At 38.8% G+C, this 24,376-nt stretch overlaps 1 protein-coding gene across 4 annotated transcripts in view; it reads left to right on the forward strand.

The window, feature by feature from the left end:
* tmem132e (transmembrane protein 132E) overlaps nucleotides 1-24,376 on the forward strand; it is a 411,199-nt gene that overhangs the window by 311,039 nt on the left and 75,784 nt on the right. For all 4 annotated transcript variants that reach the window (XM_044370477.1, XM_044370476.1, XM_044370478.1 and 1 more), the window contains one exon: nucleotides 23,143-23,283. In XM_044370477.1, the coding sequence (XP_044226412.1) occupies nucleotides 23,143-23,283 (141 nt within the window). The remainder of the gene's footprint in view (nucleotides 1-23,142; nucleotides 23,284-24,376) is intronic.

The following is a 24,376-nucleotide window of genomic DNA, read 5'->3' on the forward strand; positions in this document are numbered from 1 at the left end:
ATTAAAGGAGTACTTGGAAAGAAGATCCCAGTGTGCAGGTATGTTTTCGTTCTTTTGTGCAGATTATTGTTACTCAGCACCTGTAAAAACTTATGTAAGTGCATGTGCCTCCAGGTGAAGGGCCACATGGGTATTTTCCATTGAGTAAAGCTCAGTAAAGATTTCATCTGTATGATGAGATACCAGCTGTTTACTAATGATGTACTGGAACCGCATGTCAAGGAGGCAGTATTGGATGAAACTCTGTTTCACACTGTTGTTAGTCGTTTGGTTCATTTTTTCTCTCTTTTGATTTTTCAGGTATTCTGAATCATCTCTCTAAAATGCCGCAGGGTAGTTTTCACCCATTCCGCACCTCACTTTACATTTGCCTCAATCAATTGCCCAAACCTCTGTGTTCCTTTAAGTGTGTGTTTGAACTGAATAAATGGAAAACCAGATTAAACTGCTGATCAGGAGTGCAATTTTAGGGACAGATGTTATTTTAGGGCAAACTTTAACCATGAGAAAGATAGCAAAAACCAGTGGACTTTCTGTCAAGGCTGCACACCGGTTTGTTGTGATGTTTATTAACAAATGTCCTGGAGTCTTTTGACATGGGTAACTACATATTACAAAAGGATATTATTTACTTTTACTGTATGTTTCTAAAACTCTGAGTTATATTCAGGATTAGGAATGTAGTCCTGTTAGTGCAGTGAACAACCTGAATGACTTCTTGGTCCCATGGTATTACCAAATTCCTTGAAGTAATAAGGGTTCCAAATAGAGGAATGTTCATTCAATTAAGGCTAGGGACTGGATAAACCTTTGTAGTCAAGGGCATATAGAAGATATGTAAAGTTTTGTCTCTGAGACGGTACAAGACCTTTATGCAATCCTAGAAGAGACAAGATATTTACAAGGCTTTAAAAGAAATCAACAGATGCAGATCTATTCTCTGCCAGGAAACTACTTCCACAGACTGCCGATCTACCTGGAGGCAGGCTAGCATATACTTTTTGGCAGATAATGACAACTATGTGCTTGTGATTTCTTTGTAATGTCATCTTCCTGAAAACACAACTTCAATGTGTCTTCCATTTTTATATTAAACCCCATGTGGAGAGATGTCTAGAAGGTTTCACTCATCTCCTATAGCATTCCCTCTTCAGTTCTGTTCAGAACGCAGAGAGCTCTGCATAATCTCAAAGACATCACGATGACGTTCAGGTGGAGCCTTTCTCCGTCTTGAGGAGATTATTGGCTACTTTAGTCCGTATATTCATGCTTCTTTCTTGAGGGATGTCTCTCTCTCTCTCTCTGCCAATTTGATATACAGTAGGTTTACAGGGAGGAATTCCTGTGTCTAGGGGAAATAATGGCAGATTTGCATTTGAAAGAGTTAGATCTGCAAGGTAAGGGTATGTCAGATAGCTCAGAGCTGTTCTCAGGTGTATTGCTATCATTTGTTGCAGGATAATTGACATCATTCAGGGGGCTGCTGCCAGCACTATGTCGGAGGAGTTCTGTTTGCCTCAGATTACCAAAGATGTTTTGAAAATCGATTGCAGGCGAGGCACAAGAAAGCTGGTTGCATATTGCTGTGTGAATCAGAGATGGAAGGTTTCTCTTGGCTGTAGATTGAGCTGCAGGTCCAGTTAAGATCTGCAGCAGTTCTTCTTGCCCTGTCTGCTTTTTATCCTGTCTGCAACGTGACCTGTCTGGGACATTGATCAACTAATAGAGTTACCTTTCTCTGAGATGCAGTACTTGAAAGAGTGCCATACAGTAGAGTGTGAAGTAACTTAAAAGGCTCAGTCCACAAATGGTGTACAGCACCCTCTCTGTCCCAAAAGTCACATCATGTACCGTTTGTATCTTAACTTATTTCTATCCTCAGCTCTTGCATCACAGGTTTTCTTCCAAGTGTCCTCATAAAATATGTGAATTGGATATTATCATTTACTGTACAAGGTATTAGCCAATACTTTTGAGATGGACTGTTGTTAACGGTGTTCAGGACCAGACACAAAAAGACTGATGATGATGCATTAACCTTCAGAGTCCAGAACACTTTAGGACATTTTTCAGATATTATACTCATTGCGAATGTAGCCACTAATGTCTTCAGTTCAAGAGGCATTTTACATTTTGAATGGCTTGAGTTGGACCACATTACAGATAGTCAACTTTTGATGCTGGATGTCTTTCAGTGTGACTTTAAAAGGTCAGGGATTGCTAACTTTTAATGTGCTCACATTTTAATCATGCAATATCAAAAAAGCAAAAGGAAACATGATTGAGCAAATTATATTCTATTAAGTATATTCTTTACAATATAAGCCCCTTCCCAGATAGCAAAATTGCTATGGCCCAGATCCAGCCCACACCTGACACTTTCGGCACTTTCATCTGGCCCACATACTGCGTGGAATGATGGCGCTTGGACAGTCCACTCCTGTTTCCCAGATCTTGGCCACAAGAAAGCAGTATGTCAACCAAGAACAAACCAGATAAACCAGAAGTGGCCCACATCCAGAATACACATACCTTAGAGCACTGCATCTTTACCAAAAAAGGCCCACATTTGATTTGGGATATTTGGGCCATATCTGCTATTTTACATGTGGGCCATTTCAGGCTCACATCCATTTTGTCTGGGCCAGAAGAAGGCCAATAGTGCCGCATCATTGCCTGAAGTGGCCCACTTCCGCATGCTATCTGGGTTAGATTCTGTATCTCATTTTCAAGACTCCAGAATACATAGATTATTCTAAGGTAATAAGTATGGCATTTTTAAATGGTTGTGGTGGCTGTGGCTCAGGAGGTAGAGCGGGTCGTCCACTCATTGGAAGATTGGCTGTTCGATTCCTGGCTCCTCCAGTCAGCATGTCGAAGTATCCTTGGGCAAGATACTGAACCCCAAATTGCTCCCATTGGTTGTGCCATCAGTGTGTGAGAGTGTGTGAATGCATTAGATTCCCCTCCTGATAAGCAGGTTGGCACCTTGCATGGTAGCCATCGGTGTGCGAATGTGTGTGTGAATGGGTGAATGTTGGCATGCAGTGTAAAGTGCTTTGAGTGGTCGGAAGACTAGAAAAGTGCTACATAAGTCCAGTCCATTTTAAACATCAATATTTCCCTGCAGTAAATTCTATATAATTATTGTAAACAAAACAAATAATAGTTTAACATAATGATTCTCACATTTTATTAGGTATGGATGAGTTTTGTCTTTGGCTTTTCCCATGATGTGTAGAATTGGTTTTATCTTTCAAATCATTCTGGTATCATAAGTTTATATAGTATTTGTTGAAAATTAAAACATTTGGGCAGTACCCATCTTTTTGACGCTACCACTAGATGGCATCAATCAGAAATTTTAAAACTTTAACATGGTGGCTTTTAAGATTAACATCATTTTATGCCATAAAAAAAACAAGTAGCACACCATGAAAAATGCAGTGTGTGGGCTGCCGTCTTCACACATGGTGCTATTTTAGGCTGCAGCTAATGATTATTTTCATTATTAATTAATATACTGATTATTTTTTGGATCAATCAGTGTTTTGATCTATGAAATATAAGGATAAATAAATAAAATAAAAACAGAAATATCCTTATGTTTCGGACCCCAAGATATCATCTTGCAATTGCTTATTTTGTCTGAACAACATTTTAACAACAGTAATAAGAGGTAAAGAAAACTGTAAATCCTCACATTGCACATACCTGCAAGTACATGATGTGGAATTTTATTGTTTTTACTTATAGTAGAATGAATCGTTGATTACTAAAATAGTTATTAAGTTTTTCTTTTGATTAAGTAATCCATTTATCATTTCTATCCTTCCTATCCTCTCATTTGTTTTACATTGGTTGTATGTCTCAAAGTGCATTTTGCAACCCATAACACACGCATTTTTATTTATTTCAAATCTTGTATTGGAACACAAGTTAAATCTATGCACCTTATGACCATTTCAAAGCTTTGCGTGTCAGGATGCTGTCAACCATTCCTTTGTGATTTTTTTTATTTATCTCTTGTGGAGGCATCGTTTCTGTTACTGGGTGTGTGTGTGTGTGTGTCCAGAGAGGGATAGCATTTCTTTTACACTGGCCTCTGTGTGGGTGAGGATCCCCAGAGAGAGCTAGTTTTACTTGGAGCCGTCCAATTTGAAATAGAAGTTCCTCGGGGGAAACGTTGAGAACATCAGGAGCGCTGACACCAACCCTCGCTTGAAAAGATCTTGAATTTAATCTCCTATCGTCGGTACCTTGAAGGGAAGCTCAGTTGCCCACTTTCACTATATTGTAATCACTGTTGTTCACGTGTGGCTGCCTTGCCATCTCGTGCTCCCATGAGTAGTAGTAACCCGTACATTTTGCTTGATCTATGAGTCAGTGCAATATTCTGAAAGCTAGCAGTCGTCCATTGCACCCTGAGCTTTGCATATCTACCCTGAACCATGGCTGAAATATTATTACAATCACTATGTATGCATAGTGATTTGAACTTGAAAATGTCAGCAACTAGGTTGCAGCAAGGCCCCAATTTTCTTCCCCTTTGCATCTGTTGGCAGGTCTGAGCTCTACTCGCCTTATCAAATAAATTGGACAGTGGCTATTTCCCCGATTGCCTCCTCAGAAAGGTTTTGGCTCACCCGAGGGTCTTCTGCTCATGGCTCTGGCTGATGGGAAAACTACTTAGAATAATTGTCCTCCAAAAGGACGTTCTCCCAGCCAATGCTGCCGCCTCCATGCTGCTACATGTGCTGCCCAGTGTGTGTCTGTAACTGAAAGGAAGAGACACACAAAGGGAGAAAAAAAGAGGGTATAGTTTCTAAGGTTATGTGTCAGGATTTGTGTTCAACATGTGTTCACTTCTGGCACTACCTTGTTATTGGAACACTGAAAGGCCAGGCCATATTTATTTGTAGTGCAGCAAGTGAAATGCTTTCTTTTGCCTTGACAGCAGCAACAAAATGTTATTTTTTTTACTTTGATCTTCTGTACATTTGAAGATGTAAATGTAAGGAATGTGGGGAGGTTCATACAACATGTACAAGTGATGCCTTTTGACTGCAATCCACTGATGTCATCTGCGGTAAGTTGGTGTCTGATGATCAGTTCATTAACCCCCATAGTGTGTGTTTAGGGCTCTATATTTTAAATGTAACTGCTCCAATGACACAAGTAGATCTTAAGATGTCTTTGATGTTATCTACTTCCCCACAGTGCTAAGTGCTGTCCTTAAAGGGCAGTCCACCACATTTACACATGACTCATGTGTACTCATTCAGTTTACTCATCACTCAGTCTGTGTAGATGCTTGTATAGTGTCTCCTGTGACTCCTGAGGGAGTTTTCCAAAGTCTGATGAAACAATGCTTTTGATGTCAGGATTATCTCAGCTTGGGTGTAAACTTCTGTGAAAGTCACATTTTTAACAGAAAGCCTTATTACTCAAGATTCAAGACTCAAGATTTAGTTTGTCATTTTCTTGTGTACTTGCATGTAATGCTGTTCCTCCCACAGCAGTGCAACGAAAAAAACATAAACATATGTCAATGAGTGACCAACACTGATGGTCTTGCTGTTCTTGCTAATTAATGCTGATTAAAACCTCTTTAGAGTCCTTTCTGAACATTATTTGAAGGTTTTTTTTTGCAAAATGTCCCACTTTTTTCATCCAAGTTCGAGATGTATTCAGGAACTCAACTTTTTTTTTTTTTTACAGACTGCAGTTTAATTGATTAGTTGATTAATCAGTCAATTATTCATGATTTGCTGCTTTTCTCTGTTTTATATCCTTGTAAATTGAATATTTTTGGGTTTTGGACTGCTGGTCAGAAAATACGAACAATATGACGACTTCCCCTTCAACCCAGGTAACTGGTAATGGCCAATTTTCTGACATTTTATCGACAAAATTTTTTAAATTGTTAAAATATCTCTGCATTCATCAATAATAACAATAATAGTTGGTTGCAGCCCTACATGCAATTAATTCACCATCGTGTTCCAGCTAGAAGCAAAAGATTTTCTACTTTAGAGCATATTTAAAACACAGGAGGACATCAATAGAAGCTGGTCAATCAGATGAATGAAATGTGCAATTCTAAGGCTTTTCTCCTGTGTTTGCTCTAACTGCATTCTCACTTCAGACAAAGTCCCTCCAGGGTTAAATTAAACATGGTTTAAGTCTCATGTGTTTTACTTCCAGACAGCCTGAGCACTATAGACAGTATGTCTGTCAAAGTCACATCCAGTCACAACATGAGCATCAATGTTATCACACAGAGCTTGAAGCAACATGTTGGAGATATCAGCAAGATATAATGGCCACACAGTAATGTTGTGATACATAGCAGGTCATGCAATCCCATCTGTTGTAATTGATCATATGAGAACCCATATGTTCAGATATAAATATAAATATAAATATTTATAAAATTTAATAATATAATATAAAAGTAAATGTGGGTCACTTGAATAGTGAAGCAGAAATCCTGAATCAATTAAGGTTTATATGCTGCATTTGTAATGATTATGACTATGATGATGACTCTTATAATTTGTTTTTGTCAGTGTTCTGCATTGAAGAACAATTTGAATTCAACAAGACATTAAATAATTGCAGCTTCTGTTGGCAGCATTAATGTGTTGGACTGTCACACAGGTCGTGGCAAGTCTCAGCACATATCTTCAACTCCAAGGCTTCTTTTGAATTAAATATATTTTAGTTGAGGTAGCCTGTGTTGGTGGTTCAGTGATCTTGGATGCAGCAGCAGCAGCATGTGGCATGATGTGTTGACACTGTATCCCAAAAGAGGACCCTTGTCTTTCTTGTCTCTTTCATTTGCATTTGTCTGAAGTGTGCGAAAAGACACACTTTCTCCCAAATCAGAGGTTGAACATCAGTGGCAACAAATGCTTCAAATGATTGCCCGCCCTGTCTATGGTCCTTGTGCACAGATTGTACAAAACAGCATGGACTTGCCTGAGGGAGGCTTTGTGAACCCCTCAACCCTTTTAAGGGAAACACTCTTTTCATCTGCTGCAGAAACAAACTGCCTCTGTTTTAAGGCCTTTAATTGAATTTTACTGTAAGAAGTCAGAATGTAGTCAAAGCAAGTAGGAACATGACTGACAGTTAAACTTCTAAGATACCTAAACTTAAGAGGAAAAAACTGAGCCTCTTAAAACCCTCTCCTGTACACTGTAATTATATTGTCTAGATCCTTACCATAGCAACAGACATCACTGGCCTTGGTACAGAGAGATATTCCCCCATGGCTGCAAATATTTATTTAGCCTACAAAAAACATTCTGCTTTCTTTTTTAAAATATTGCATTTAGTCTTTTTGATCCTCTGTTGCTACCGCTGCATAAATAGAAAACAGTGCATATGTCTAAATGAAGCCTTATTAGATCAGTAGTTGTAAGTATCTTTCCATGCAGCGCCAGAAAAGCAGCTCATCAAAACAACTAAATGATTCTCCTGCTTTCCACTCCTTTTTTCTCCTCCAGTGAATTGTCAGATTAGGCCAGACACTGGCTACTGGGTAATACCATGCTGCACATCGTACCCTTTTTTTGTATTTCAGTCAAAAATGACTGAATTATTGAGTCTGCTGATGTCCCTGTTGGCCGAGCCCTCTCGCATGGCCTGGCCTCTGTTTACTGTTAGAGGAGCACTCTTTTTGTCTGAATCTCATTGTGAGCATTAGGTCTTTTTGCAGCATTGTGGATCAGTCTGCCAAGTGAACATCTGTGGCGATGGTTGCTCGGGTCTTCATGACTGACAATGTTGTGCAGCCCCCATATTGACACTGACACCTCTCTTGTCTCAGGGCCATAATGATGAGCACATTGCGTGAGCTGTTTTTGCTGAGGCCAAGCATTACTGAGCTGTGTGCTCATGTTGGAGTTAGTGGGGCTGTTATGGGATTGTAGGGACCCATGAGGTGCTAGAATGGTCATCATGCACACACAATAGAGATGAAATTGTGGAGGTTTACAGTGAAAAAATGCTTTTTTCAACTGGTAGGCATCAAGTTCAAGTTTTTCCATTTGTGCTAAGCACTCATTACAGCACCATCTCTGCAATGCATTTTCCTGACCCTGTAAACTGTCAAATGTCACAGCACTGTGGGAATTACTGTAATATCTTTATTTTTGTAATTTTGATTGATCATCCTTGGTTTCTATACAGTATTGTGGGGTCTTCTGTTAAGCCATGGTGAACTAAATACACTGTTGTTTATCTTAATCTAAAATAAACTGTAAACAGAAAACGGCAGGGCAAGGGAGGTTTATTTGTATAGCACATTTCAACAATAAGGCAATTCAAATTCACATAATATATTAAAAGCATCAAGACAAATTGCAAAAGAAATACATTATAAAAGGACATTTAAATACAATTAAAGATAGTTATTAAAGAGCTACAAGAATAGAAAATAAAAATAAGCTAAAATAGATTTAAGACAGATAAAATACAAGAATAAAAGTGCAGTGCAAGAAATGAATCAAAAGGCAGCGGCAAACAGAAAAGTCTTCAGCCTTGATTTAAAAGAACTGAGAGTTGCAGGAGACCTGTAGTTTTCTGTGACTTTGTTCCAGATATGTGGAGCATAAAACCTGAACGCTGCTTCTCCATGTTTAGTTTTGACTCTGGGGACAGAAAGCAGACCTGTCCTAGATGACCTGAGAGGTCTGGATGGTCCATAACGTAACAGAAGATCAGAAATGTATTTTGGCCCTAAACCATTCAGTGCTTTATGAACCAACAGCAGTATTTTAAAATCAATTCTTTGTCAGACAGGAAGTTAGTGTAAATACCTCAGAACTGTGGTGATGTGATCCACTTTCTTGGTCTTGGTGAGGACTCGAGCAGCAGCATTCTGAATCAGAGAGACTTGTAAAGACACCATTACAGTAGTTGAGTCGACTGAAGATAAACATCCTGACAAATTTTTCCAAATCCTGCTGAGACATGAATACTTTAATCCTTGATATATTCTTCAGGTGATAGTAGGCTGACTTTGTAATTGTCTTGTTTGCCACTTTGTAATGTGGCGGTTGAAATTCAGGTCTGAGTCCATGACTACACCAAGATTTCTGGTTGGGTTTGTGGTGTTTAACATTACCAATTGAAGCTGAGCACTGACTTTTAATTGTTCTTCCATGGCTCCAGAAATAGTTGCCTCAGTTTTATCTTTGGCACATCCAATCATTGATTTGTTCAATGCACTTACTCAGTGCCTGTATTGGACCATAGTCCCCTGGTCCCCTGCTTTGTCATCTGTTTAATTATGGTAACATATTTTGTTGTTTTCCATAATCTGAGCCAGTGGGAACATGTAGATGTTGAACAGAATAGGCCCCAGAATGGAGCCTTGGAGAACTACGCATGTCATTTTTGTCCGCTCAGATGGTTAATTACCTATAGACACCCACCCAGTTTTCCAGTCAGTCTAGTAATATGTTGTGGGTGACCATGTCGAATGCAGCACTGAGATCTAATAATACTAAGACTGAATTTCTGCCACTGTATGTGTTTAAGTTGATGTCATTGAAGACCTTAACAAGAGCAGACTCAGTGCTGTGGTGTGGTCGGAATCCTGACTGGAAGACATAAGAACAGTTGTTTAGTGTCAAGAAGTAGTTCAGCTGTAGAAAAACAGCTTTTTCAATGATTTTAATTAAAAACGAGAGGTTTGATATGGGCCCATAGTTGTTCATTAGTGAGGTGTCTAGATTGTTTTCTTTTTTAGAGTGGCTTGAAAGAGTGGCTTGATGACTGCAGTTTTCGGGGCCTGTGGGAAGACACCTGAGAGAACAGAAGATCTAAGGCCATGCAATTTGAAACATTTTTGAAAAAGCCTGTTGGCAGAATATCAAGGCAGGAGGAGGAGGAGGATTTCAGATGTTGTATAATGTCCAAGTTTTTATGGTTGACTGGATAAAATTGTGTCATGGTGTTTGAATTGATTTTAAGTGGACACAGGGACAACACATATCCTGTACCTGATATAGAGGCAAATGAAGCATTTCATGAGGACCAGAATGGGCCCAGATCTAACAGAGTGCCTGGAGGGGCTGCAACCCTCCCAGATTTTTGAAATGCTTCCCACAGCCACACACACACAGTCATGTTTCCATCACTTCAGAGGACATCCCATTGACTTACATTAATTTCCTGGAGGCTTACCCTAACCTTACCTTCACCTTAAAGCAAGTCTTCACCTTAAAATTCAACGATTTATGTTATGGAGAGTTCATTTTTATCCCCAAAGGTGAGGCAAATCCCCACAATGTGACTGTGTAAACAGATTTATGTCCCCAATACATGAGTAATACAAGGACACACACATACATACACACTTCCTCCTCTGTTAATCTTTCCATGCTCTCTGATTGGCTGATCAGGCAGCACAAAACCCCAACGATGCCTAGCTCTGTCTGTTCTCCACCACTGGGTGCTAGGAAAGGAGTATAGGCCAATTTAGATGTGTCAGACATCATAAGAATATCTGTTGCTCAGACTCAGACTGAGTTTTAGGCATCCTTAGATGGAATTTGAGTAAAACTGCTACAGTGCTTACAGTGACATTTCCTCCTTTACTGTACATGTGTGTGTCTGCTATTTTGTTTGTGCATGCAGACTGACTGTAAAACAATATACTTCGGTATGTTACCGACTTGTTCCCATCCCTGGACACTAAATAGTGAGTGCCATTGCATGACCTTGGCAAGGATGAACCCACGAAAGTGTGCCTTTATAAATACATTTTATCCAGTTTGCTCATTCAGCAGCAGCAGCAGCAGAAGCAGCAGCAATAACTGCTTTTCTTGCAAACATAGAGTGTCTTGAATATTTGCCTGGAATATTAATTTATAATTTGTTTAAAACAGGCTGAATGATTTGGAGAATTGTTGCTCTATCAAGGAGATATTCAGATTTAAATTGGCATCCACCATCTTGAATTCTTGATGGTTTGCTTCTTTTGGTTATTAATGGTGAAACAAGTTGTTCCAAATCAGTAATTGAGTTTTATTATTTTGCTGCAATGTTGACACCTACCTATAGGTTTCTTTCATCAGTTGCCATCTGATACCATACTGTGTACCTGACACTGTTTTCAGATATACAGTAGATTGATGGTACAGTATGTGTTCTAATAGTCAGAAATAACAGAGCAACACAACTGGTGTATTAATGTGTGAGAAAGAAAATACACTGCATGTTTTGTGCCCAACCTTAAGTATGGTAGTGTGTATCATATAACACTGTCAATAGTGTCTTTACACTGATAACAAATATTGACCTGCTTCATGCATTCACCGTTTAGAGGATGATGTCATTTTCTGTGTGGATATACATTATATCTGCCATTGTATCTTTACATTTCAGGAAAGCTTCATGTAAAACTAGATCAGTCAGTGACAAGGAAAAACTTTATGACCATAAAACTGGAGGTGGTTATACAATTGATGTTCACATTTTCTACAGTCCTCCATTCATATCATGCTCTGTTTCGTTGGCAGTTGAGAAAAGATTTTGTATTTGTTTTGATTGTAAGGTCAACTGAACGGGTCAGTTAGGTTCTGAAAACCAGCAACAAACCTTTCTCTGCTCTTGAACTCTATAAACATGACACAACATACAAAAGCTGAAACAGCTTCATGCACAGTGGAGTATGTAATTGAATCACATGTCATTGGACACATAAAAGCACCACATCAACAACAGGCAAAGGACAAATAAAAATCTGCACTTATTTTGAATTATACATATCTTCATGGAATGGAATTTGTTGTGTCTGCAGTAGCACAAGTGGCAAAGTTGTCTGTAAAGTGCCCCCTCAGAGGAACTAATGGAGCTTCTGCCTACAGATGAGTGGGGGGAAAAAAGGCTTTGCTGGCCAAATTTAGATGTTTTGGAGCGGCCCTGTTTCTGCTGTAATGCAAAAGGGAGTGCAGCTAATGCCTCTGAGACATTCAAGTGCTGACATTTTAGTTGTTTATTTACTTTTCTGCCTTCATCTGTGCATTGCTAAAGGGACAACCGTGAAGCCTGACTCCATCCATCAGGGTTTTGCTCACCAATGGTGGCACTACAAGTGTTCTGTGGGCTGTTGTCACCACCATCCGCGATCAAATGTTTGTTTACGACGTCCCACTCGGCAGCCTAACATGCCACTGGTGAATGCCAGATAGTCACAGTCAACGGAGTCCAATCTGTGTGGGGCTGGCAGACAGTGAGGAAGGTCTTGGTCGTTTTATTTAATAATTTCGGTGGGGAATGGTCAGTGCCTGATGAATTGCACAAACCAGAGCAGGAATTGTGTTTGGTGAAACTCGGAAAAAGAGAAGGAAGCTGAGTGAGTGGTGATGCAATAATCAAGTTCTCATCAAAACCAACATTTTGTTGGTGTTCTGGCAAAGCCCTAGATCTAATTTGACCTTTCATTATGACTGGAGGGAAAGGTTGTAATTAGTAACTCAAATTCACCCCAAGGGGAAGGACATTTTTAATGATCCTTGTATTAGTTCTCTCTCGCAAAAACATTGTAAAATGTCCTAAATGACAAAAAATTGAAAATTTACAGCTTGAAGGATGTCTAATATGCCATCAGTGTTGTTAATTTATTACATGACTACAATATTTGTTTTAGCTCATTTAAAGGATTATTCTGGGTTATTCCAATTTGGGCTTTTCTATTTGTAGTTTTGGCCATAGCTGCTGTCGGTTATGATAATATTGTACTCACCAAAGTAATTACCAGGATATGGGAATATGGTGAAATCACTTAAAAAGAAACAGGAGCAGCCAGATGATCAGACAGGTTGTAAACAAGATAATGGTTTAGCCAGATTATCTAATACACTTAATTTTAAGGTAAAACTGAAAGTGGGCACACCTGAAAAGTTGATAATAATCCCTGACTGCAGAGGTAAAACAGTACTCGGCATGTATGGTACGTCAATTTTGAACCAAGAAGTAAGTTTGTTGACTGTTGGATGTTTCCAACAGACAGTTTGGGTAATAATTTTACCATCCACCTTATGTCCATTTTCTAAATAAAATTGGCTAACCTGCGGGTTTGTTTGCAACCTAATTGATTGTGTGACTGCTCTGGTTTCTTGCCCCATTGGACCTCTTTTTAGTGATGTTGCTGCATTTCCAGATCTCAGAAGTTAACTTGGTGAATACAGTGTTATGATTACAGATAGGAATAATCACCAAAACTACACAAAAATAAGACTTATTATGTAGTAAACCCAAATTATCCTTTAACGGAGCACCAGAACAACACACTGAAGAGTTCAGTTTCTATTTCAGTTACAATTTATATGATATGACAGCAGCATACATCTAAAATAATCCTGTCTGCATGTCATACTGTATGTTATCCTCAGTCATGACATCTTCTAATATTTTTATGTAATGGTTTTTAAATTTGGTATGATGAAAGCAGTATGGTCTGGGCATAAAAAGCTTTTATGTTGATTCAGAAAATGTTTCATTTTTGTGGAGTTAAATGAAGGAGACAAAACTGATGTAAAAGTGAGAGAACTGAACAAGTCTCTAACAGTCTCTCAATAATACCTAGCTAAAGTAAATTCAGCTATGTATGGAGCTTACACTAGTTTACAAAACACAAACCCCTTGACATACATGCTTTATTGTCTGTAAGAAACAACTCCCTTGCAATAACTAAAACAAATCACTGGTACACTATTCTTCATGTTTGAGAAATGATAGCATCACACAAATGATTTATTTTTGTTGATGTATTTTTACATAGAGGGGTGGGTAAGAGATAAGTGTGAACTGAGGCCTTATTTAAGAGAAACTGCAATTTTTCATCATGTCTCGGTAGTCAGAGTACTGTAAGAATGTCTGAGCTTTGTAAGGTGAGCGCAGGGGGAGCAACTTTGTAGTTCAAAGGCAAAGAGAGAAAATGTTTGAAAACCAGTCGGTGGTTAATCCAGTGGAAAGAAAGTCCTCCCCTAGTGGATCTCTGTCACACATGTTTGGGCAGCTTTTGAATGTGATGAAGAAATAGAAAGATAATGTGCGTGTTCAGGCATGTAGCATCGCAACGCAATATACTTAATTTTCTGCTTCTACACTCCCAAAGGCCTTGTGAAGACGTTCACTCGAAGCGTGAAGACATTGACTCGAAGCGCCCTGCCATCAGTTGTTAAATGCTTATTTAAAGGGGCAGGACAGGAATGAGATATTTACCATCTCGCCATGGTCACACAGTAGGGGGTGATGGGTATATTGCTTAACACCAGCAATTCAAAGATGGATTCATCAGGTGCTCAGATGTCTTGCTTTTAAAACTCTGGGGTTGAAAGTATAATGCTGGTGATATTCTATATGTTTCTTATTGTTAAGAAATACTATAAAAAGACCAAATTCAACAATGAATTGATCCTGCAAACAAGTTGCCTGTAGCTTAGTCTTCTGTGCCATAGAGCTCCATTGTTGTTCAAAAACCACACCATTGCACTGGATGACGTGTTCCTTCTTTGCCATCAATATGGGCACTGTAGCTTATTTTAAGTCAATTCTACATACACTGTCCTGCTCCCATAAATACTCAATATAACACCAAATATGTTTTATTCCACAGCTTAAAACAGTCCCCAACAAATCCTGTTTCAGTAATGTTTGCTGAAAAGTACCAGTACCCGGCCGTTTTAGGGAATTACTGAGCCTTTAAAGACATTAAGCAATATATTTATGACCCCTTTTTAAAGATTATGTCTACATTAGGAATAAATGGACTTGGGGCTGAGGTTTACAGACAGTTTAGGGAAGTTTTGTGAGACAAACTAATGCTTTATTGGTTTTAGTCCATGCAATTTGCTAACAATGTAGGATAATGACAGTCTTATCATTTAAAATTCTGTGTCATTGTATTGTTTTGGTGCAAGACAATGGGCAGAATATCACAATTGTAGCCCCCCTTCCCTCAAAACACAACCATCACCTACTAACATTTCCAAATGCTCAAAAATGGAGGGCAGAAAAAAGCACAAAGCAGTTGTATAATTGCATTGATAAACTTTGTAATACCCTACCTCAGCATTGCATGTTTTTTGTTGGATTTCTGCTATAATCTGGTTTACTCATCTCTTCTATTATAATGTGTCTTTATTGTTTGTATTAATTATAGGCAGCTGTAAGCTGGAACAAAGTACTGCTGATGTTACTTGAAACCAAGCAGTTATGGTTGGAACCATAGTCCCATGGTTGTAAATGTAAGGCATTAACTAGGAATAACTATGTCATACTTTGTAGAGGCCATATTTATCACCACGCTGCATTGCTCATTTTCACCTACACAACATTAATCAGTTCAGCATGTGCAAACCAGCAGCTGCAGTTTCAAATTTGTTCAAATCTGCTCTGTGATATTTCCCCAGCTTCTCATATTCAAATTTTCAGGGCCTCCCATTAAAAATTCTGTCCCTGGCAGGTTCACTCTCCCGTCTGGCTTTCCAGCTGTACAGCTCTATGCTGATGTCGAGAAAACCTCAAAGTTGTTTACTTGTGAATATAAACACCATAGATATCAAAATGCTTGAGATGATTGACAAGATTGCCGCTTGTGATCCAAGGGTGAAGCCAATGTTTGTCACTTGAGAGTTGCCATCTATTGCAAGGAAACCTTTACAGTGCCAAGGAAATTTGTAAGTGATTATAGCTGTTTTGAGGAAGAACAAGTAACATGAAAAGCCCTGCAGCAGCTCATGTTAGAAAATGTTCTTACTGCAGCCACATGCAATGATACCTGGTGTCCAGTTTACCTCCGTAGGCCCCTTTACACTGTGCAATTTTGGGCTGTCTGAGACGAAAGTTGACAACCTTGAGAAAAACATGGTAAAATCTTTTAAAGTCATCAATCTAAAATGTTGGTCCTAGATCCCACTGTGAGACACGTCCAACCAACAACAGATTTGAAGCTTTGGCGACCAAGGATAACCTGAGGCAAAATTCTGATGGTGTCAGAAATTTAAGATCAAAGTCTCACAATATGGCTGCTGCTACGACCCACGTCTACAAACCAACCAATCAGAATACAACATGAAATGACAAAGAATACACTGGCCGGCATGACATTTTGTTAGTGCAGTGTTTTTAAAATAAAGTTTACACTTGTTCGCCTTAATATACCACTGGCACACAAAAACCAAAACACGGAGGTGAAACGAAAAAGAAGTTTGATTGACTTTGCTGCATTTTCAGAACATCTGAGCAGCACAGATGGATGACACTAGCTGATGACGTGTCTGCTTTCATAATATTTTTCTATTTACATAGCGCTACAATTCACTGAGCATTAAGCACACAGTCTGACAGCCTCAAATCTGATATCTTACAGTCTGACACAGATTGTGACCAAGATTTTATTATAGGTGGCTTGCAAAACGTGACCTTGCAATAAACTTTATCGTTGTTGTTCCACAGTGTAAAGGGGCCTCATGCAGCAATTCAGAGAAGTCGCATTAATAACAAAGAATCCTCCAGCTGTGAAATGGTTTTACTGTCGTGTTTTGATAGACAGCCACTGTTTGGTTCCATAATGAAATCATATTTAGTGTGTTTTCAAACTGCCGCTAAATACATTGCTGTTGGCAAATACCTGCAATACTCACTGCATGTATGTGTATCCATGTCAATCAAAACCAATGATGTATTACTGTAACAGCTCAACATTCGAGCCAGCCTGTGCACACTAGAGCAATTTGAGCCACTGGGCTTTTTTCTGTCTCAACCCAGTGTCCACGCACCTCATTGCTCAATCCCGGCTACTGTACCCTGACTATTTCTATCTGATATGTGCTAAGCTTGTCAAATGGCACTTTTGTAACGAACATTCAGATTCGTCTTATACAGTACGCATATGTAGCCTAGCCTATTAAAATTTTATCTCATTGGAAAGATTTAAAGTGATTACAGTCTAAAAATTCATTTTTTACAGTCAGTCTCATTATGCCATGGAAATATTCCAGTTTTGTGACTGTTCTGCCTGTGGGGACTTTCTCTTCAAATGTGTTCAATTTTTCTTTCCCCTCAATTCTCAAACTCCTTTAAAAGGGCCAATAAGGAAAAAATAAAGACTTGAGAGCTATGATTTAATCCTGGTTTGCATATTTTATTTATTAACAGCAGCCAGTTAGATTAAATTACAGTGTGGGACATGGTAGTTGAAATGATTTCTGGCAGCAAGTGTCATTAATGTGTCTAGAGGACATGGGCCTTTGTGCCCAGTGGAGGGCAATCCAAGTAGTACGAGTGCACCGTGGAGACACAGCAAGCTGCAAAGACGAGACAAGGAAGCTTGAATGAAAATATGCAAAATAACAAAGTAGTAGAAGAAATATTTTTAGGCTTTGTTCAGTACAATTTTATTTGTCGTATCTTCTTTAATACTAGTCTTTATTCTCAAGTTTTGGGAAGATGGGAAAAAGTGTCTTATAATTCCTGAAACAAAGGTAGTGAAAAATGGACTACAAAATACAGGGGCTGTTGAAGTAATTTGGCATTGATCACTGATTGATCGCCCTGTGTTGTGGTCAGTTCAGGCTGTGGGAGAGTACTTATTTTACCTCTTAATGCAAAACAAAATTTGATAACATCTAGGAGAGCTAACAGGCAGCTCAGAAATCTGGCCTGGAATGTGTTGACCAAATACTCTCCTGTTTAGCAGTCTGTCAGCCAACTCAGAGCCTAATAGGTGTTGCCATGGCAGAAGGCATCTGGGTGGAATGAGTAAGTAATAGCTTTGTCTTAGCTCAAGTGGTTCACGCTGCCTCTTTACTTTTTTCTGTGTAGGAGCAGCAGGGCTCCAAGAGATTCTGAGAATCTGGCTGTGTATTATTACTGGTTACTGTCGTACATCTTTTCCATTTGCAATGCTCTTTCATTAATCAGCATTAACACTGTACAATGGGGAGCCCAATTCATGTGGTGCTCCCATGGGTAATGCTTCATCCCTTTTCATTTGCGGCACAAAAATGAACCGGAGTCTGTGAAACAGACTGTCTTATTAAAAACACTGGTTCTGTACTTCTCCGAAAGGATGATGATGAATATGTAGTGGCTTTTATAAGCTGCTGGTGAGTGTAGGTAATGAATATAAAGAGTGTTACTCATCAGGGTTGCATCCTTACCAGGAAATGCACTGGAATTAGTTATGCCCTACAATAATGTGTAATTATCATCTCTTATGATCAGTATTTTTTACGAGCTTTAGTAATCAAGTAGCAACTGGGTCACCTCATTTAGTGGGAGTCTTAGGGTATTACATTTCCCCTTTTCAACTCACATCAAAGGCAACATGCTTGATCAGGATGATTTCTTAAACGTTACATATTTCTGTTTCATCTCCCCTTGACGGCACTGTATCAGATAATTACTGTATTTTCTCTAATGCGGATGATTTGATGAAAGAACACAATGAGAGCTGCAATAACAAGAAACAATGCTTTAAAAGGTGCAACCTGTGAGAACTGCTTCCTCTGTTTATTTCAGACAAATTGGAAATGTAAAATGCATCATTTTTTGATGAGAGGATTTGTAAGACAGCAAAGGGAAAAGCGTTTTTGAAGTTCAGTAGTTATGGGTTTAGTCATTATTGTAATTGATATCATATGTCCTCATTCTCAGTCCTAATTTGCTCAGGACAACGCCGCCTCCCTGAAAAAATATTTGACTATAGCCAACAAAAAAGTGTATAAAATTCAAATACTTTTTCATATTTTCACTGTTGAAATGTATTTTTTGAAAGTGTAACAAAATAATCTAAGCTCAACGTCCATAGTTTCTTAGAGCTTTCAACTACATCTCACTGCAGATGTGTAGTTGGGTAGATGGATAGATACATAGATTACACTTACAAATAACAAAACAAACAACATTAGGACACTCTGAGGTAGATAATTAATAACAAAAGTATTAAAACTAGAAACTGAACTAAAAGTAAAAAATCAGGACTGTACTATAATACTGTAATGTACTGTATAATGTCTTGTCTTATGGCAAGGTGTGTCATTGGAATTGCGTAAATGACCGTTGAAAACATCTGTAGAGATATTATTTATACATGGACATGTACAATTATGTTAAATGTACAACCATAAGTAGACACGGTTGAATGAACAGATGAAACATAAGTGATATAATGAAGGTATAATAATGAATGTATGTCAACAGTTAATGCCAGTTTAAAGAAAAAATAAGATCCTGCTGCTAAATGCTTCACAGTCAGGCGAGCTCTTCTTCCAACACAGAGGAGAATTGTTGCAGAGTGTAATGGCAGCTGGCAGGTATGGCCCCCTGTAGCGTTCGTTGTCACAGTGGAGCTGCAGACGTCCCCTGCTGAGGTTGCTCCTCTTATTGACCAGTTACCTGTATACAGGGCCAAGAAATCAGCTTTCCCCTGGAGAAATCTAGCTGGGGAAACCTAGTGTCTCGTTTACGTGACAGTTAAGAAATCAGCTTACTTGCACGTAAACACGCTGCATCGTGATGGTGGGGGGGGAGGCACAGTGTGAGGTGCTGGTATTTACTGGGAAGCGACTATGAGGGCAGGGATGGTTTGTGGTCTGTGTGTCTTGAGGAGGAGGAAGACGGGGCAGGCAGGGACCACATGCTGTTGAGTATTACAGTAAATGTTCATCTCATTAGCTCAGTTTAGGTTTCCCTCAAACTACTACTCTACTGGAGATGGCTTTCCAACATTTTCTCAGCTTTCCAGTATTCTTTTCCACTTGTCTCTGTTGCTATCCCTGAAGGCTTTCTTCTTCTCATTCAGTAGCTCCTTCAGGTCACTGGTGATCACAAATGTTTTTTTTTTTTGGAAAGCAGCAGCTGTCCTGATAGAAATGACGTATCTTGTCCACACAGACTCTGTGATGTAGTCTGTCATTGAGTTGATTTCCTCTCCGTACTTCTGTCTTCGCCTTGTTTGGTCAATAATATAATCTATGAATATTGACCTCACAAGGAAAACAAAGCATCGGTTGTTTGTTCAAATGCAGTTTGAATTACACTTCTTGTCTGCAGCACCACAAAGCCTCAAAGAGAGGAGGTCATGTGCATGGTTTGCTTTCTTTTAACCATGACTGATCTCTTTCTCCAAGACTTGAATATTTTTTGTATTTTGTATATGTATATATATTTGTTTCTTATGACCATTTTGGAAAGCACTGGCAAACAACAACAACAATCAGTAGGGGCATTACATCATGAAATAATCATATGGGTGTTTTTTGGAGGGCACTGCCAAACTCTTGAAACTCAAACTTGTTGAAACAACTTCATAAGCTGATGGTAGAGAGAAGCTAAATTTAATCTGAAATAGTGAAATATTTTTAACCCAATGATTAATCACAAGTTGATTGTCATAATTATCTTGCCTGGTTTCCGTCAATCACTTGGTAAATAGTGTCAGCAGTAAACCCACAATAGCGGTGATAATATTAAAATGCAGATTCAGTTTGAGTTGTGTGTCTGTTCTGACTAAAGAGGGGAAGACAGATTCAGCTGAAAGTCAGTTGCTTTCACAAATCACGGATGAGTGGTCGATGCACTGAGCGCAGGTTAGCGTAGCAAATGGAAACACCTCAGCGAGACTTCAGAATTTTTATCTGTCAAAGAAATAAATGGAACGGTCTGGAAGATGTTGCAGGGCCTCAGTCTTAAAGACGAATGTAAATGAGACACTTGAGAGAAAAATGTGATTTAGGTAATGCTTTCAGTGAGTTTGTCTTGAAAGAGCTGTTGTTTGTCAGAGTGAATATGCAGAGATCTCACGGCAAGAAGAGAAAAACAACACTGCGACTTCCTGTAAACAAGGCAAAATCATTAAGATCTCCATAGTTTTGCCTCCATGAGAGCAGCAATTTGCACTCACAATTTTATGACAAAAATGAAAACCTTCTGGACAACACTGCCTGATACTTTACATATCATTAACACTTTATTTTCAAATATTTTCCCAGTGGCTAAGAACACCAGAATGATTTATAAGCTAACGCTAACTTAGCTGCTGGTTGGGTTAGTAATGACTTCTCTTGAAGGCACAAGCCAGACAAACAAACGCCAATTATATTAATAATTCATCTCTGTCTTGTATTTCATAAAAAATGAGACTATCAGATCGATAGTCTCAATTCACTCTGCATGTATATGGATGAGTCATTTGTCTCCATCATGCATCAGTGCAGGAGTCGGGTGTGGCTCTGAGGTCAAATGACCAGAATCACAATAACTGAGAAGAAAGTGCCTTTATTTGTTTGTTTTTTTTCCTTTCTACTATTCTGTATTCTGTCGGTGGACACCTTAATAGCACATCAAGGTAAAGTCACAGAGGACAGCTGCCAGAACGGGTTTCTCATCCACCTGATTGAAACTTTCAATTTATTCGTCATTGATTTGAACACGCTCTTGGTTTAAAGTTGAAACCAGTACTGCCATCAAGATGCAACATCAAGATACAAATAAAGAGCAAAGCAAACTTAAAAATTCTCTCACAAATGATCTTAATTCTATATTAGTATTAGCAGTTATGAACCAGAACTGTAAATTTTTCACCAGAAAATCCTCCGTGCTAACTTTCACAGTCACCTTTTAAATATTGATGGTCTGGGAGCAGCTGCAAACTTTAAGTCTATAAGTCTCAAGTCTTGACTAATTTTAAGAGAGCCTGTCCACTTTCCCAGAGGACAGCTGCTCCCCAGAGCTGAATCTCTTAATAGTGTGATATTCAATAAGTCTCAGTCTCTCCATTATTATTTCATCTTTTTTTTTTTTTACTTTTTTGTGTAGCTATTTACTGTATTTATCATCTGTCTTCCATTTTTTGCTCTTTTTCCAAGGCTTTGAGGTGTACATGTAGACATGCACATACATGTTAGGCACATATATAGATTTGTTTTGTTTATCTGCAGCTGCAACATCAATGCATCATAGTATATGTGCAGATACTGCAGCTTTATACATCTACATGTACAGGTTTGAATTGTGTGCATGTGCTGTATGCACACTTGTTTATGAGCATGAATGTGCGCATGCAAAATCTCTGTGGACACTGTAAATGTGTGAATGTGTTTAGATTCAGGGTGGTGCATTCATACGTGCATGTGTGTATATATTTATGTTTGTAAGTGGGAATATAAATGTACAATACATGTTTGAAAGATCCACACATATGCATATTGTGTTTACTGTTATTATTTCTTCCTCTTTGAGTCAGGGTGGTGGGTTACATGGGATGGTTTTGGAGATAGTGGAAGAGTGTGATTCTCTTCAGATGGTGTAAGACAATGATGTGATTTGTATTTATGATGTATGTAGTATGATGTATACAGTTCTTCAATATGTACCAAGTGAACTATTGTGCATACACATGTGAATCTGGTTAATATAAGTGGAAAAATGGACATAGAGAAGAAGAAATAATTGCAAAAACAAAAAAATATTATTAAAATATTAAATATAAAGAGACAACAGGGAGTATGAGTGGTTCTCAGGTTCAAACATCCCCCCCGCTGAAGTGTCCTTGAAAAAAATATGCGAATCCTTACCAGCTGCAGGGCACCCATGCTGTAGATAACCCTGACCTAAATGTACAGTGTTTTCCCCCCAAAGAGTTGAGGGTTAAGGAAAGAAGGATTTCACCTAAGAAATGATAAAGTACAATAATATTCTGACATGAAGAATCCCACAGTCATTAACATGAAATCTAATACATCATTATCGGTGTGTCTGGATGTTTTCACAAAGTCTGAATAACTGAATTTGGAGGGTTTCAGATGTCAGTGGTTAATCATGCCGTAATAAATGTCCAGTGGGTGCAGTGTAAAGCCTTGTAGATTTGATTTTATAGGAAGTGTTGGTGAACACTGTGACCTGAAGTAGTCCTAGCGTTTTGCTCTCATGTATCATTGCACTGTCATCTTCATTCATCTCCGTTATTGATTCATCTGTGGAATTGCTTTTGCCATGACGCAATACAAGGAGGAGGACTGCTGCACACAGAGGGTGGTCACCTCTGACTTTGCACATTAATCATCTCCTCTAATAAAATTGACTCATCCTATTCTTTTCCCTCACTATTTCCTGCAGGGTCAAAGCAAAAAAAGGGGTGAACCTGCTCCAGACCAAGTCGAAGAACGCTCAGTGGAAGGTGGACTGGGAGGTGCAGTCTGGTGCCAAGCATTCCATCACCACCATCGAGGTGAATAAGAACAAAGCAGTCAAACAGGGGTAAGTCAACAGCCTCGGGCCTAAACACATTGCGTCTGTCTAACCAACTACTGCAGCTGCAGCTGTTAGCTCCTATCTTCACTCCTGCCACACAAAGACAACAATATTTGTCTTCCCCAACAATGGACAAAAGGTCTTCAGAAAGGTTTCCTTGTGTGTCATTGTCGTTGTTCACTTTCTGATTAAAGGGAGCTTTTAAAAGCACACACCATTCTTTGTAAATGCCCCAAGAGCTACAGAGGATAAAATATAACTTTAGCCCACAGCAGTGACTAAAGCACCCTCTGCTTTATGCCACAGAGTTAAATGAATGGAGATGTTATCTACTTAGTCTCACTACATCTGCTGTTAATTCAGTCTAGGTTGAGATATGAGGTAGAAGATTTTGACCACTGGCATTAAAATACCTTTGAGATGAGATCTTGTCTAAGGACAGTAATTATGCATGTATGTAGTCTGGGAAACTACAGTTGCTCAGTGATTTGCAAACTTAATGTAGTCTAAATGGTGTATGGCCTATTAATGCTTTTGTTAGCCTGCTTTTAGGAATACAGCCGAAATGATTAAACCAGTAAATGACAGCACTGAGGTACCCATGGAGTGGAGTTCCTCATTACACATGTTCTTCCTCCACTCACATAAAAGGTTGATTTACCCCAAATTACAAAAAGTGGTAAGTAGCAAGTAGTAGGTGGAAGTTAATTGGATGGAAATATTTGATGCTCACAACAGTGAAAAATTATATTTAAAAACTTCAACCACAATATTTCTTTCCATAGTCTCTTTCCACATTGTTAGGGAGTATTTCTTTAAACAGAAAAACCAGGACAAAGTTTCTTACTGTTGAATTTTTAAAATGTCACTGATAAATATGTTGAGCAGTACGTAGAATTACGTTCATTTCAGCTGTATTGGAGGAATTGCAAATAAAACCAAACTATCTACATGCATTCATCGATCACATTATGTTCATGGGTTTTTACATGAGTGCAGTTTGGCCTGTGTCTGAGCTGGCTCCACTGAGGGAAAGCAACAAAAAATTAGCAGCTATAAATCACAATGTGTCATGTGTTCAATTCATTAACAGAAGAAG

This window comes from Thunnus albacares, chromosome 13, assembly GCF_914725855.1.
Source record: "Thunnus albacares chromosome 13, fThuAlb1.1, whole genome shotgun sequence".
Lineage (NCBI taxonomy): Eukaryota > Metazoa > Chordata > Actinopteri > Scombriformes > Scombridae > Thunnus > Thunnus albacares.